At 27.0% G+C, this 16813-nt stretch overlaps 1 protein-coding gene across 1 annotated transcript in view; it reads left to right on the top strand.

The window, feature by feature from the left end:
* Nucleotides 1-16813, top strand: part of LOC107169106 (SPEG neighbor protein-like) — a 276690-nt gene that overhangs the window by 203679 nt on the left and 56198 nt on the right. The window contains exon 3 of the mRNA XM_089220423.1: nt 13466-13676. Coding sequence (XP_089076549.1) covers nt 13466-13676 — 211 coding nt within the window. The remainder of the gene's footprint in view (nt 1-13465; nt 13677-16813) is intronic.

The following is a 16813-nucleotide window of genomic DNA, read 5'->3' on the forward strand; positions in this document are numbered from 1 at the left end:
TTGTGGTCATTGTTTGTTTTTTCTTTTAATTAACTCTATCGCCGTTTACATCTCAGTATATTTTCAATTTTGTTTATGATATGCTATTGGGATTTTCAGATATTCATTATTCATTGATGGTACTACAGTGATACAATCATATTCCAAATTCAAATACTAATAATTTGTTTTTATTGATAAACCATATTTAATAACCAAAAGATAAATTATAATACAAGATTGAAAAAAATATTATTTTTTATCTAGTAAGTCATCATTTGTCAAATATATATAATAGCTATACCTATACTATTTAATATTTAATTATGCATTGTGTAATAAGATAACGTTTATTATTTTTATTTATTTATTTCAGTCAAATCAATTACAATTAAATAATTACAACAAATTGGTACATTAATAGTAGCTGATACGTATATAATTATATACGTATAATTATAGATACCAATTTACTTAATTAATTAAATACAAAACAGTAGATAGATATTCAAATGTTTAAAAACACAATAGCATTACATTTGTAAAACGTTAAATGTATCATTAATTAAGGTGAAGTTCACTTATATTTAAATTGTTTGACCTCAAAGTAATGATTTTTTTTACCGTAAAATAAATAGTTCTATTATTATTAATATTATTGCTAATTCGGATTGGTAACGATAACAGAATATATCACATATCAGAATAATGCAAGAGTATAAAATACATTTATTAATATTTTTCTAAGTTCAAATTTGTTGGAACATATACATGGGTAAATTAAATAGAGTTTATTGTCTTATACTCATTGTAGAGTAGCCTCCCGTATATTATGTGCATTGCCAAAAATTAATATCGGTCACCTCTTAATTTTATTTATAAAATATTGTTAAATGTAACTATTTCTATATCACTGTTATCACTCATTGGTTTTGTTTGTTGAACAATATTTCTTTGAATTTTTTTGGTCTCAAGACACATTTACATAATAATAAAATTAAAATATATTATCAAACTGTGACTTAAAATCAAATATAATATAAGATAAAAATATAATAATTTTAAAATAAATCAATAATCATAATTAGGTATATAATGGGCATTTTAAGACACATCTAAAACGAATGCATTCAAAATATTTTAAATGCCAAACTGCGTTATTATATTTGTATCGATATTCATAGCTATTTTTTGCTTGTTTGAGCAATTTGATATGAAGTTCAATATAAAGGAAAATGTATGTATGATGGATAAAAAACGTTATTCCTTTTGAAATACAGTTAAAAAAAACATTATTCAACAGAGTTATTTATTATGTTCATTGTAGCCTACAGCCCATTATAGACAGACAAATACGATTCAATTCCAAAATATCAATAATATTCCTTTAAAGTACCACGTTCATTTTACTCATTACTCATTTATCCCAATATTTGAAAGTGCTTGTAGTGTCATTTAAATTGGGGCAAAATGATTATATATCTAGAGAGGGTTCGCGTGAAATTTTGATTGATGGCTCTTTTTCTAACGGAAATAATTTTAATATATAGAATGAGATTTATTTAGTTTTTAGTGTTAAAGTAATCGATAAATGAGAAAAAAGAAAAACATTTTTCTTGTAATAATAATTTTGTTGAATTTAGGCAATTCAGTTTGCATATATCACATTTGATTAGATTTGTATTGAAAATAATATAATAGCAATAAGTTTCATCAAACTAAACTGATATTTATATTACTCATTAATTTATTTTCACATTATAAATTGTATACAAGTAACAAAGTAACAGCAAAGATATTAATATAAAATGATACTGAACATATTATGCAATATTTAAACAAAAATATTTTTACTTATATAAATTTAAGATGGGAAAGTAAATGTAATCACTCGATGATAATATGTTTCCAAATTATGCATACATCTTATTGTTATAAATTATGCTGACCAAAGTATCAATATTTTCATATTTATGTAAATCGTGTAAGGTGTAATTAAGTTAAATTATTTAAAATTTAAGCATCTCACGCACTGCGTTTATTAACCTTTGAATATTTTTCTTAGTATTTATAAAAATAATATATACGAGTAATCTCCATAATAAAAAAAAACTTATAACAATATAAATTAAAAAATTACAATCTAAGGTAAATTAACTCATGTTTAAAATTTTCATTCATTTTAAATCTATTTTAAACAGTTATTACAATGCACTTTTATTCGTTTTTAAAGTATAATCCACTTATGCAACATTTATTTTCTAAATTAAACGAATAATAACTACTATAGTTAGGTACTTATGAGTCTTAAAGTACCTACTTATTAAATAATATTAATATCTCAAAGGACGATTTTCTTAGTTTTTACCTTGAAGTAAGTACCGCTTAATTCACAATCAAAAATTACCCATTACGCATAAAACATAAGCTTAAACCTAAATTTTAAAGTTTACAGACAGCACAATTTGTACATTTTTATACGAAATACTTTTGTTCTATTTTGCGGGAAGTTTATGCCTCACGAGATCGTAAGAAATGTATACAAGTTAATAATTTATTAGGGATAATAATGGGTGTTCAAACAAAATTATCTCTACGATCTTTCAGAAAGGATTTATTTCGAAAATACATCCGAGTCACCGATATAAATTGTGGATTGAGATCAACGCGGCGTAGGGCGAACATTCATTCTTTTTTCATACAGGAAGCGTTGTTACGTCGTCGTTTGGGTTTCCCGAGTCGCCGCAATGCGCGAAGTGGACGTGATTAAAATATATAGATACGAAAAATAAGGAATAGAGAAAGAGAAAAAAGGGGCGAGGGTAGGATATTAATAAAAAAAGAAAGAAAAGCAATTGGTTTTATTTTTGTTCACATGTAGCCGACATCGTCATGTGTTGGTAGAGAAAAGCGATTCAGGTATAAAACAATCGAGTTTATGGACATCACGGCTTAGCAATTATTATAGTTTCGGCATACGATATAGGACACGTTTTATTTACACACACGCCCACCGGGAAGAGTAGAATATATGTTATCAAGGGTGAAAACCTGTGGATCCTTGAACGGATTGATCTTGGGGAATACTACTATAATATATTATAATATATAATCCCACGACGAAAACTGCAGCTTGCTCGAGGGACAAGCGCTTACAAAAACTCAATGGTCCATGATGGGTGGGGTGAGTAGGATTGAGACTGCACGGCCTCAGGGCACGGCACGATGTGATAAATCTGTGCTTCGGGTCGTAGATCACAGACCGATGTACAGCTGCCTTTACACACCCACCCACCCACCTACCCACGCTATTCCTTATCACATTAAAACCACTGTCGTAATACACTCCGATCTCGCCACCGACTACCGCCGCCTTCTCTGTTTGACAGAACGATCCCAAGAACGCGTTTTGGGATCTACGACCACGAAAGGAGAGTGACGATGAATATTTGTTGTTTGTGTGTGAGAGCACCACTCCGGTCGCGTCTCATTTCCCACGGGGCTCATAATTTCGGTTTGGGGGAGAGGGAGGGGTTCCTCACGGACAAATGCCACACAACTTACTTACATGAGGATTTTGTGAGTGTGTATTTGTTAGCGATTTAGGCCCTTTGAGTACCCAAGTTCATATTGTATATTATAATATTATTGTAAAGTAAAAGCGGAATCTCCATTATATATTGTACAGAATGTCCGTATTCTCGTCATCATATCATCATCCTGTTTACCGGTTCTTATTTTCTTCACCAGAGACATACAACGCATGTGCGTGTGTCGTAAATACATCCACTCACTAAATGAAAATATAAACTCGAAACCAGAGTGTTAAATGTTTGCACATTGAACGTATATATTATAATAGTTCAAAGAACACGGTGGATTATATTTTTTCGTCGCTATTATTATAATAATATATGCATAATATATGCACAATTGCGTGCCACAAAAACCGTATCCAGCAATCCAGATACTTAAATTCAGCGACTATATGCAAAATAGAAATATTCCATTTTTTTTTTTTTTTTTTTTTTTTTTTACCACAAAAGCCTACCTATCGCAATATTCTAGAAACGAGTAGTAAAAATACCGTGTACCCTACATTATTTAATTTACAATACTTAGCGTCTACAAAACAGCAACAGTTTGTCGAAATCTTTTGTGTCAAATTGTTGTACCTATCATAAGTAGAACCAGCGTCATTTTAAGTGTGCAATTCGCTTTGCAACTAAAATGTTTCCGGAATTCAATTTTTTTTAATCTTATGTGAGAACAAAATCCAGTACAAGTTCATTGAAGATTAATTTTTAAAATAAAGTAGAAATTAAATATAAAACGCTTGAGGTATTTTTCGAGTCAAATTTTGATTTCTACAAATATTCCAAGATCAGAGTTTGAATGGACTGTAGAAATGCACATCAGATTACTAAGCATCAATTTCACTCTATAGCCTATGCTCTATTGCTCTTATTCGTATGTACTATCGATTATATTATATAAGCTAAGTCAAGATAGAATAAATAAAATTGAAAAGTCTATAACTAGCTCAAGTTAATGAAGGCCTTTTAACATTTTAAAACTATTGGTAAAATTACTTTCTATACAGTAAACATTTTATACTTTCAAAACTTGTATATCATACATTTTACTGAATTTATTCAGTTATTTCTGTTGAACATTTTACAGTTTTTTCCAAAACTTTTAAGAGAATTCTAGAATAGATTTTTATTTCGACTTTAAATCAATTTATCATTTATTTATTTATTTATTTGAATTCAGATCGATTAAAATATATACATATATGTACGATAAAATAAAACTTTTATAACTCATATTTGTCAATGTCCTAAAAAAATGTAATCAGCATAAAATAATAAATTATAAAACCAATAGTTTTCTACCTGCTCCGTACTAACAATAATTTGGCTTTAGTATTCATCCTGATAATAATTTATTCTAGAGCCCATAATTATATGCATGTTATGTCGTTATGTCCGAATATTATGCTAATATGAAAATCAAAATGGATTGATATATTAACTAATATGTATATAAGTAATGGAAGTAAAACAAATTAATATATTATAGGCTTTCAAAATATATAAAGCTACGTCATTAATAATATTTTGACTTATAATGAATTTATTTTTATTAGAAATTAAATTTAGGGCGGTAAAAATATTTTATAAAATATACCTAACTAAGTTCAGTAATTTGCAATATTTAAAGGAAAAATAAACACTAAAACATCTAGTTATATTAATTCTTTTAGGTAATTTTTAAAAATATTATTAATACTATATTGCATTATAATATGTATTAATATAATACGTCATACTATTATAATGATGAAAATCCACAAATATTCAGTTATATTAAAAATAATTCCTAGCTGTGAATTAAATTTTATATGAAGCATCTTAAAAAGGATATCATTATGCATACACAAATACATAATAAATATTTAACAGAGTATGTAATAATGCTAAAAATTCCAATTACTCTACAACTAGCGAGTGTTGACAAAATATTAATAGTGCAGAATGAAATATAAAAACCGAACCGTTGATAAATTTAATTATATTATACTTATAATATCACATTTAAACTATCGATAAATTAAAGCAAATAATGAAATGCTACGATTTTAAGCAGAATTTAAAAATATTCTATTAGTAAATATGTCTAAGTTATTTACAATAATTAAACTGCATTTTATACTATAAAACAAATTAAATTTTGAGTATTTACTTCAAACTTATATACTTTGAAGTCTTGAAAATATACGAACAATACGAAAAACCATGTCATTTGATTTAAATTCTGAAGTATTAAGTGTCCATTTGTATAATACTTATTATATAGAAGACAATATTACTGGTTTTTTTTTATCCAATGTTCTCGTATCACGTTTTTCATAACAACGTCATTGAATAGTTTTATTGTTAATACTGTCTTATTTTATATTTTACTTAATGTGTTATTATATTTATATTTATATTAATACGTATTTTTACTAAGGGTTTCATGAATTTAAATTCACATTTAATTTCATATTTATAATATACAATTTTATAAAATAAATCTTTAACTATGAATATTAGATTTATACTTTTGATATTTCATACCTTTTGCAATTAAATATGAACTTTTTATTTTCTATATAAACATTATAATATACCTAAAACACTTTTAATCTCTAGAATTTAAAATATATACGTTAGACAAGATAATTTATACGCTGAACACATATTTAGTTAAATATTAAATGTATGCATATAGATTAAAATGTACGTTGAAACATTAAATATTAAAGATAAATAATACGATAAGTGACATTAGAACAAAAACTTAGAAATTAGATAAGTAGAGAAATTATTGACAAAAGTCAAGAATTCATAATTTTTATAATGAATAGAAAAAATTTAAAATCTACAGTTTTGTTGGCGGCGTAAGTAACTAATAAAGGGAAAGGGGGTAATTGTATTTTCCTTACTATAATTATTTTGATCAAAAAGTTTCATAAATACTTAAGTAACTGTTTTATAATTTTGTATTGTGTAATTTAATATACTAGGGAGCTTCGCTTGGGTTTAACCGACAGCCAATCCTTTAGATTTTGCAAACCTTCTCCCAGCTATTATATCTAAAAATCTTGTTATACTTATAGCTCTTTTTTTATATCTTTTTTGTTTCCTATAGCGATTATATAACATTGGAAAACAAAATAAAATATTCAGGTTTTTGATGTTTTAATATATTACAAATGTATTGTGTTTGTACTTGGTATTAAGTAATAGATTTAATATGAACATGGCAGTTATCTGATAATTTGTTTTTTCAATAATTAGGCTATTAAGCATAAATTTAAAAAATATATTATGTTTTTAATTTGTTGACTTGTTCAACGAACAACAAGTATCTACACGAAGATTTTTAATGGGCAAAATTCAATTTATTTCAAACTATTTTGTTTCTAATGATAGATACATTGAAAACATTTTGTAATCTTAAAACACCGTAAATTAGGTACAAATAATTTTTCAGCAATCATTTTTATACATATGTACAACTTTTTAACTTTTTTGAAATGTTCCTTATTTTTAGTAACAAAATAAATTTAGCCATAACCTATTGTTATATACTTTAATTTTTTAACAGCTTCTCATAAAGATTCCACAGATATTATTTTGATTTGTAAGCATAATATAAGACAATAAATTACTTAACCTAACTTAACCTAGGTGCTTAGGTCCCTAAGTTATTTAAATTTTTCAAAATGTTCTTCGGTCAAAAAAACTTTGAATTGAGTTTTTTTTGTATTAAGCGTAATGAATCAATATAACTTAACATTAATGCAAACTTAATTTTACAAATAGAAACCAACGATAAATCATAGAAAAATTTTTCGACAGATATTAAGAATATCATTAAAACGTTTTCCAATGATGTTTTTTTCACTTTGTAAGACATCTTTTAAAAAGTAAAAGTACTATCAGTATTGAAAGGAAGAATTCAATCAATAATAAATTAAGCACAAGTGTACAATATAATATAAGCTAAGTACAATATTATAATATGCTTATATACCATGAAAGATTTATTAATTTAATTAAATGCAATATCTTCTTAATAAAGACATAACAGTATCAGCTATTTTTTCTAAAAAAAATTTTAATAAGTACAAAACAATTAACTATCTATTTTTTTTTCAAAAATAATATTTTTGGCTTTATTCTTTATATTTTATAATTAAGATTGTAACTAATTAGTAGTTTGAGTAATAAAAGGTATTCATTACAACTTAAAAAAATAAACAAACACAAAAATTACAGAATATAAAAATTACAATTTCACCATATTTACCTGCTTAGAAAAGCAATTTACCCTCGCTATTTAATATATATTTTGTACTCATTCAGTACCTACACAAAATTATCACTTGCATTAATTCATTAAAATGTCTTTTATATTCTGAATAATTCATTCATATTTATTTCATTTATAATTTTATACTAATGATTCACACAAGATAGAAACTCGATTTTATAACATAAATTATGCAGAATTATAAATAAAACATTTTTATACTTATTAAAAATAATATATTGAAAGATATCGTAGGTATCATAGAAATGTTTTAATAAATTACCCACTAATTCGTTTTCATTTATATTTATTTATTGTGGTATATATTTTAATTGTTTGATAAAGTATAAATTGTGTATAGGTATATTTAAATTTTTAAGAAAAAAATGGTTTTAAAATTAAACTTCAGATATAATAAAAATTGCACTGCTTTTGCTTTGTTAATGATTGATATAATTGAAAATGTTCGATTTCTGTCTATTTGGATACCTAAATATTTAAAAACTATTTAAAAAGTTGAGTACTTTGTTGTTTATTTGTATTGGTTCCTTTTAAGGATTTGTTTGAAAATAGAACTTGTATAGTTTTAGAAAGGTTTACTATTATTTTCCACCTGTGGATTCCTAGCTGGGATGAAAGTTTGTTCACTGATGTACGTAATTAGCTTACAGCATATAATGTGCAATCTTAACATAGTGCAATTTTAAATCTCGATAAAGTGGCATGTTAGAGAAATGACAAGAGCCTTGAAGTATCCCGGCAAGAATATTTCTTATTTTGGACGTTATAATTGAATCTTTTTTGACATAAAATATTTGATTAGATAAGAGTTATTTTGTCCGCATTAAATTGAGTTTATAAATGATGCCGTCGTGCCACTCTCCATCAAAATCCCTCTCGGCGTAGAATAATGAATTACAATAAATGTCCAACTATTATCCCAGTATCCCACCTCTATACATTATAATATTTACTATCAGTCCTACGCATATGTGGCGATCCAAATTGATCGCTAAGGTTGTCATTAGGCCAATAATTGTAAAATTCATTTTTGACCTATTATCGATATAATAGCTTTGTCATTAATGATTTTTTAACAGAACGTCAATACTACAACAGTACCTAAACTGACAGTTTCAGGCGTTCCGTCATCACTAATAGGCATCTTGTTCCATTATAGTCATCAAATAGACAACTTATCTTAGTTTATAGATAGGCTTTATTAGATGTAGGGCATCTCACGTTCTTGCATTATTGACAAAACATAATTTTTAAATTCATATCAGTAAATAAATGGAAAAATTTACAAGGGTTTGAAACATGTAAACGTTTGAATGAGAGAAGAAGTGTGGTAATGCGTTTTGGTGGTTGGCTGTGGGGAAATTATAAGTAAGAATTAAAATTTTCCAACAACTGTGTGGCAAAGAAAGTATATACTTTTAACTCAAAAGTTATGAATCGTAATAAAATATATAAAAAAACTATACAGTATACATTCATAAATTATGTGGTAGGAAATATAGTTTTTACGAAGTATTAGGTATCTGACCACCTTTAAAAAAATAAATATTATCTCATGGTATAAAAGGTTTCATAATGAATGGAAAAAATTAATGACTAGGAAAAGATTTATAAGAAAGAGTTGTTTTAATCTTTCAAAACCAAGAAGAAATATTATTAATTTGAACGCAAACAATAATGCTTTATGATAGGTATTAATGAAAAAAATATATAAATGACATTTTGATTTTATTTGTACACATATATTGCATTAGGTATAATTTCATTTATTCAAAATAAAATGAATGTTTGTCACTTCAAACATTTGCAACAATAGAAAAATAAAAACACAACAATCGTTGACAGCAACGATATAATATTGGATGATAATTGATCGATGTAAACGGAACAAATGAAATACATAATAATAATAATAATATGTCATATTAAATTAAATAATAATTATAATAATAATAATAACACGTAGTGGTGTAGGTACTGCGACAATATAAAGACAAGACGGAGGACCGGCAACAATATATAGTAATAATACAGCGTTTAACCAAGACTATAATCTCTGGCGGATGGCCAATCGCGATTAGACGGAGCGAAATTACGTGAAAAATCTACGTTGGTTAAAACAATGTTTTTCGACGTACCTACATTATTATTATTATTATTTACGTAGGTAACTTTTATTATGCGTCAAGACATCGAAGGCCACAATAATAATAATATATATAAAACCATCACAAAATCTATTACTCCGTGTGGCTGACGGTGTCGTGGGATTATATAATAATGATCGTTTGATTTCGACGGCGACGGCAACGTCTCTCGATGTCCTCGCATTACGCACACCGATTTAGCCGGAAGTTGGCTCTGGTTCCGGTGGTGAGTTGCCAAAAAACCGTTGACCGTTTTATCTAGCGACCCGACCGCGACACCTTGCACACATGACGTGCGCTCACAGACGCGCGCGCACACACATACACACACACACACTCGTCGGTACGAACTTACACACACAGTATCGCACGGAAGAGATTTAGTGTCTCGTCGTCGTCATTCTTTCGTACCTCCCCGCCCGAAGACTTACAAATGCCATAAAACTCGTTGCCAATAAATACACGCTCACTCACTCTCGCGCTGCAGGGAAAGACGATGGCGACAGGAGGGCTGCTGAGTCCGCAACCCTGCCGCCGCCGTATAATAATGTGTTACGACGACAACGACAGCGATGGTTTTTGCTCGTATATATAATAATCGTCGTCGTCTTGATAATAGAAATAATAATAATAATAACAATAGCATAATATACACATGGCTTCGGCGTTTATCGCATTCGATTTTAGCGCCATGGCGCGATGGAATTTTCAATAGGACTTTGGCCCAAGCGTGTTGAATGTTGATGCATACATGTATGAACATGCACACACATAGCCACACTCGTGCAAAAACTGCACAGTTCTGCAGACACGTATATAATATATATATATTATATTGTATTAAGCAAACAACGAATAATGCGCTGCACCACGTGCCTCGAGGGTTGGCCGGTTATTTTATTATTTTTTTCTTTTCTTTTTTTCTCTCCCAGCCCCGAGAGGATTTAATGCAGCAATTACGAAATTACAAAAGTAAAAAAAATAATAATTGAATTTTCATGGCGTTTTTCCAAACTTCGGGCAAAAGCTAGCACTCGGGATGTTGACCAGAAACTCTGCATTGTACCTACTTACTGGTAAAGAATGTCTAGCTTTTAAAATACCTAAGTGAAAAAAACTTCACGATATAATATTCCACAACATCATAAAAATAAAACAGTTAAATAGTATGACGTGCTATTCGTACTATGCACTTACCAACCTACTTGATTTTAAAATAATATATTTCTATCGTTGCCACTCTTTCTCGGGAATCAACAATATTAAACTACATTTATCATATCACTTTATACAAGAATATTGTTCGAAATTGGAAGACATCGATTTTATTTGAAGATTATGCTTACATCGAATATTATGATATTCGTACTTTACTCCCCAAATAGATTTTATATATAGTAATTAAATAACCAGTCGACACTCTGAGTCTACGATAGACTAAACGTTTTTGTACATTATTATAATAGTTTTATTGAATAAATAAAAAATAAAGTTTTACCAGCTAGGCCCGAGACAATAATTGTTATGTGTCCACCATAATATTCTAGCTTGCACCAAAAAAGAGGAAAATAATAAAAATTATTGTCATTCAATTATTATTACTATCATATTATGATCGTACAAGAATCCTACGACGGACCTTTAGAGTCTATGAGATAACGAAATCGTAATAATTGTTTAAATATTATTATAATATCATAACATAAATTAATATAAAATGTACCTATGCGTACAATATATATTGTGCAAGTTCTCGTGTCTCGTATATAAAGTGTTTTTGTAACCAGTTTGCACGGACGATAATCGAGAGCTTCGTTATAAATTCGCGTCTTAGCGATTTAGTTAATTTAATCGTGTCGTTTGAAAATCGAAGACAATGTGAATGATAAAAATAACAATTAAAAAAATAACTACCGTTAAATTGTTTTAATTGTTTTTCCAATTTAAAAATGTTATATAAGTATTGCACTTGCCGTTTTACTCGTTGTGTAATTACTAATTAATTTGATTTTTTTTTATTATTATCTTGATTTAAAAACTAACTTTGAATTTTGTTTAATAAAGGTTTGAAACATATTTCATGTAACCTTCTATGTATGTAGAAGTGCAAAGCTTAAATAAATAACTTACAAAAACGTGAAAATACCAATTTTTTAATAAAGAAATAACACGTTTCAATTCCCCGTATACAATTGTGGATTAAATTCTTTATATACGTTGTACGGATGCATTTTTTTTTTTAACATAATATTATCTTCAGAAGGAAAATCTCAGTGGATATAAGCACTTGACACTATCTAGTACAACACTTTAAAATAGAACTAATTAAATTAAAAATTGGCAGCGTTGTATAAAACATAAGCTCATGTACCTATGGCTAAAGTAATTGTTTTATATACAAAGACTAAATTAGTGTTTTTATTAAATTTGACAAAATATATTTTAATATAATTTTTTTATACTAATAGACAATAGTTGACATACGTTTTCAAATCTCTTCATTTAACTATCAAAACTTCATCAAATTCATAGTGTGGATTTATAAACATCACTGCTTGTTGTATGCTAGAAATAAAAACACTTACATATTTTCTCAAGAACCTAACTTTAGTTGAAATAATCATTTTTTATCCAAAGTTACCATGCACTCTATTTTTGTATTTAGTTTGGATAATATTTACATAAAATGTAACTGTAAGTATAGCAAATATTTTTTATTGTGCTGTTCAAAATTAATAAACTACTGTACACAGTTTATATGTATTTTATTCCATCACTTTATCTTATCAAAAATCCTATTTAAAATATTGATGTTATATTTGCGTATTTATATATATTTTTCTATTAAAACGTTTCTCAAGAACTTTAAAAGTGTCATTATATTATTAGATGGATTATTAAGATACCATGCGTACAAATCTGATAAATAGTTATTCATGTAATTTTCATGAAAATAATGACAACCTTTCTTGTTTATTTTTATTTTTTAATATAACATTTTCCAAAAAAAACTGTATTTATATTTATAATATTTATAATAAATTTGTCTTATGAATATAATGGGCACATAATTTTTTTAAGCTTTAATATTTCATAGTTATATTACTTATTTTTGTTGTTGTTTACATAGTTCGAACTAAATGCCTAACATTTATGTAATTACAAATTATATGCATTACAATTTTTTCTCAGTTAAACTTCGTCAGTATTATATTATCTAACAAATCTAAAATTGTGTATATTATAAATGTTTTCGCTAGGTACGTATATCATATTAATTTAGTGATCACAATTCAAATGCATATAAAATATAACTCATATAAGTATATTGGCTAGAGTTCATTTACCTGTCTCACTCCAACAAAATTTAAATATTAGTTTTTGTAATATTATGAGTATATCCCTATTAGTTGAACGTATTAATTCAAACATCAATAAATTTTATTTTTTAGGTATCGTGGGTTCGACATCGAGGCATTCACTTGCTAACCGTTGGAAGGTACACATATACTAGTGACCAAAGATTCCAAGCAATACATTCACCACAGAACGAAGACTGGACACTACAAATACGATATCCTCAAATAAGAGATAGTGGGTACTACGAATGTCAAGTTGGTACAACGCCTCCGATCGGACATGCAATGGTTTTAACAGTAGTAGGTGAGTAAACAATATGTAAATGGTTTTTTTTTTTAAGTTAAAAAAATTCACAATATTCCCATTATTCTTTATCAATCATCGCAAACACCAATCGGCAAGCACAATCAACTAAATGATCGAGTCAGATGCTAAATAATATAGTTTGGTAAATACCTTGAACTACAGTAATTGATAATATTTCAAACAGTTTTATCCATAACTAAATATAAAAATGAATATAACACTACAATAGATTTTTATATAAAATAAAAAAATATATAGAAAACGGTCTTTCACACAATGGAAATTAAATTTTTGGGTGAGTACTCAGTTATAAGGTATGTGTTTATAATGACTATTTTGTTATCATTTTATTAAATTTAAAAATGATTACTGCCGAATTGTAAAAATGATTCTGGGTAAAATTGTTTTGTAAATAAAAAAAAAAATAATGATAATAGCAACTTTGTAACTTTGATGTGCAATCTACAACCAATTTCGGATCGAATGATATAAGAAATAAAACTTTTGGAACACTTAAACTACACTAAAAAGTATTTCACAAAAAAAACTATATTATTTGTAAAACTAATAGCATCGACAAACCACATCCCAAAACCTTTAAAGTAACTTAAGAATAATTATACTCCAATATGGTATAGATACTATATATTTTATATAATATTAAAAATATTCAATCTATTTTAAAACTACACTTTATAAATTATGTATACAGCAGGGTGTCCCACGAGGATTTATCCATTGCGATATCTCACGAAATAATGGAGATATCAAAATTCTGGCTTTGTTATAAGACTCATAGGTATAAGAACTACAATTATTTCATATTTTAATTTATTTTAATATTTTGTAAAAAAATTAAAAAATATTTTTTTTTAATTTAATTATTCCAAAAAAAATTAAAGATAGCCTTTTTGTAGGGTTTATTTTTTTGAAAATATTACGTTTCAACATTTTATCTTCTTTAATTTGCCGATTTTTTTAATTTTTTCTAGTTTTGAAGAAATAAAATATGATTATAACTATTAGGAACACAGAAAGTATTCGACCCGCTGTATGGGAATTCACGCGGCGCAGAGGGTCACATGTTTGATACCATTACGGTGTTAAATAATTCGCAATTTTTCTCGAAACAAAAAAAAATATTAAAACTCAGGAAACTAATGGAAGTAAAATTTTGAAACGACAATATTTTCAGAAAAATAAACTCTCAAAAATAGCTATCTTTAATTTTTTTGGAAATAATTAAATAAAAAAATATATTATTTAACTTTTTTACCAACACATTAAAATAAATTAAAATATGAAATAATTGTATAAATCCCTGTGAGTTTTATTACAAAACCAGAATTTTGATATCACCATTATTTCGGGGGGGATATCGCAATGGGTAAATCATCACAGGACAACCTGTATATATGTATATATTTTTTATACTTATTATTTTAGATTCTGAACGCAGTGATGAATGTATTGATTTTATAATGATGTGTGTTTTTTTGTGTGTGTGTGTGTCAGTGTACAGCATACGAGTAACTAGTCGAAATAATGCTTTAATTTCAAACTTTGGGGGTGGTTTCTGATGTAAAAATGAATATCCTTGGTGCATTATAGAGGTCAAAAGTAAACATTTTCCAACAGTTTTTAAAAAAATCGAGAAAAACATTTAAAAAAAGACAGAAAAACGGGAATTTTTATGCAAAACCAGTTTTCGACCAAATAATGGTTGTAATTCAAAAACTAATCATAATAAATACTTAAAATGTTCACCAAATGTTTATATTAGTGTTATCTTTATATAGCTTAATGTTTGACTTTTTTTGAGTTATTTATAGACCACTGAAATTTTCGATTTTTTAGAGAATTTTTATTTGAAGTGTCGGCAAAAAAATGCTGGATGACCAAAAAAACTTGAAAATGTAATACAAGGTTCCTTATGGGTTGAAAATCGTTTGTCACAATTTTTTTTATAAGCGTTTATAGTTCAAATTTTTACCAAATCTGTCGAAAACGCGAAAATTTGCAAGTAATTTTGAAGTTTAAAAATCATAAAATTGTTTGTGTTTATAACTAATGATTAAAAATACAACACTAAGTTTTCCATAAGTTTTCCTTCAAGTAGCTATAGAGAAAACTCGAAGCATCATTATAGGAAAAATTTTAAGTGCGTTTGAATATTAAATTTTTACGAAATAGCGTAACGATAACGTTTTATCCTCAAACGATTTTAAATATTTGTTATTATTCAAAAAAAAGAATAAGTTTTAGATACTTGAAAATTTTACCAGTTATTTAGATTGGCACTTTCTTTACATGATTTAATTTTAAAAATATTTTGACTTTTTTTGAGATATTTATAGACAACTGAAATTTTCAATTTTTCTGAAAATTTTTTTATTGAAGTGTCGATAACATTTTTTTGGCCCAATAAAAATACTTAAAAATTTAATACAGAGTTCTTCATAAGTTATTCTTATAGTGATTAAAAAATTATAAGAATACATAAGCACATTTTTTTTATTAGCATTTGAATTACAAATATTGACAAAAAATCGTCAAAACCATGAATATCTGCAAATTATTTTGTAGTTCAAAATTCATAAAATTGTTTGTATGCATATCTAAGGTTGTAAATTTCAACACTAAGTTTTCCATAAGTTTTCTTTCAAATAGCTATAGAGGAAATTTGAAGCGTTATTATAAGAAAAATGTTTTGAGCGTTTGAGTTTTAAATTTTTATGAAATCGCGTAATGATAACGATTTATCCTCAAACCAGGTATATGTATATCTATGATAATATAAGATATTATGATTTATGATAACTACATGCAATGTTTTTGGAAAAATTGATTAACCATGCCTTATGCAAAATGCGTCCTAATTGAAAAATAAAATATTTGTTTCAAAATAGAATATATGACAATATTCAAATATAATATATATATATATATCCTAGACTGACAAATCATCTCCGTTCAGAATCGTTTTTCGTATACAATGATACCTATCATTGCGTTCAAATCTAATCTACCTTAGTCAGAGGTCCACCCCACCACCTAATGTACAGCGGAGCGACATCCACTTACCCGCTTTTTTTTTATTTGACTTCAACAATCTACACAAATCAGCACAGTAC

Source organism: Diuraphis noxia, unplaced genomic scaffold (assembly GCF_037042655.1).
Source record: "Diuraphis noxia isolate RWA-SAM2 unplaced genomic scaffold, SU_Dnox_SAM2 contig0002, whole genome shotgun sequence".
Classification (NCBI taxonomy): domain Eukaryota; kingdom Metazoa; phylum Arthropoda; class Insecta; order Hemiptera; family Aphididae; genus Diuraphis; species Diuraphis noxia.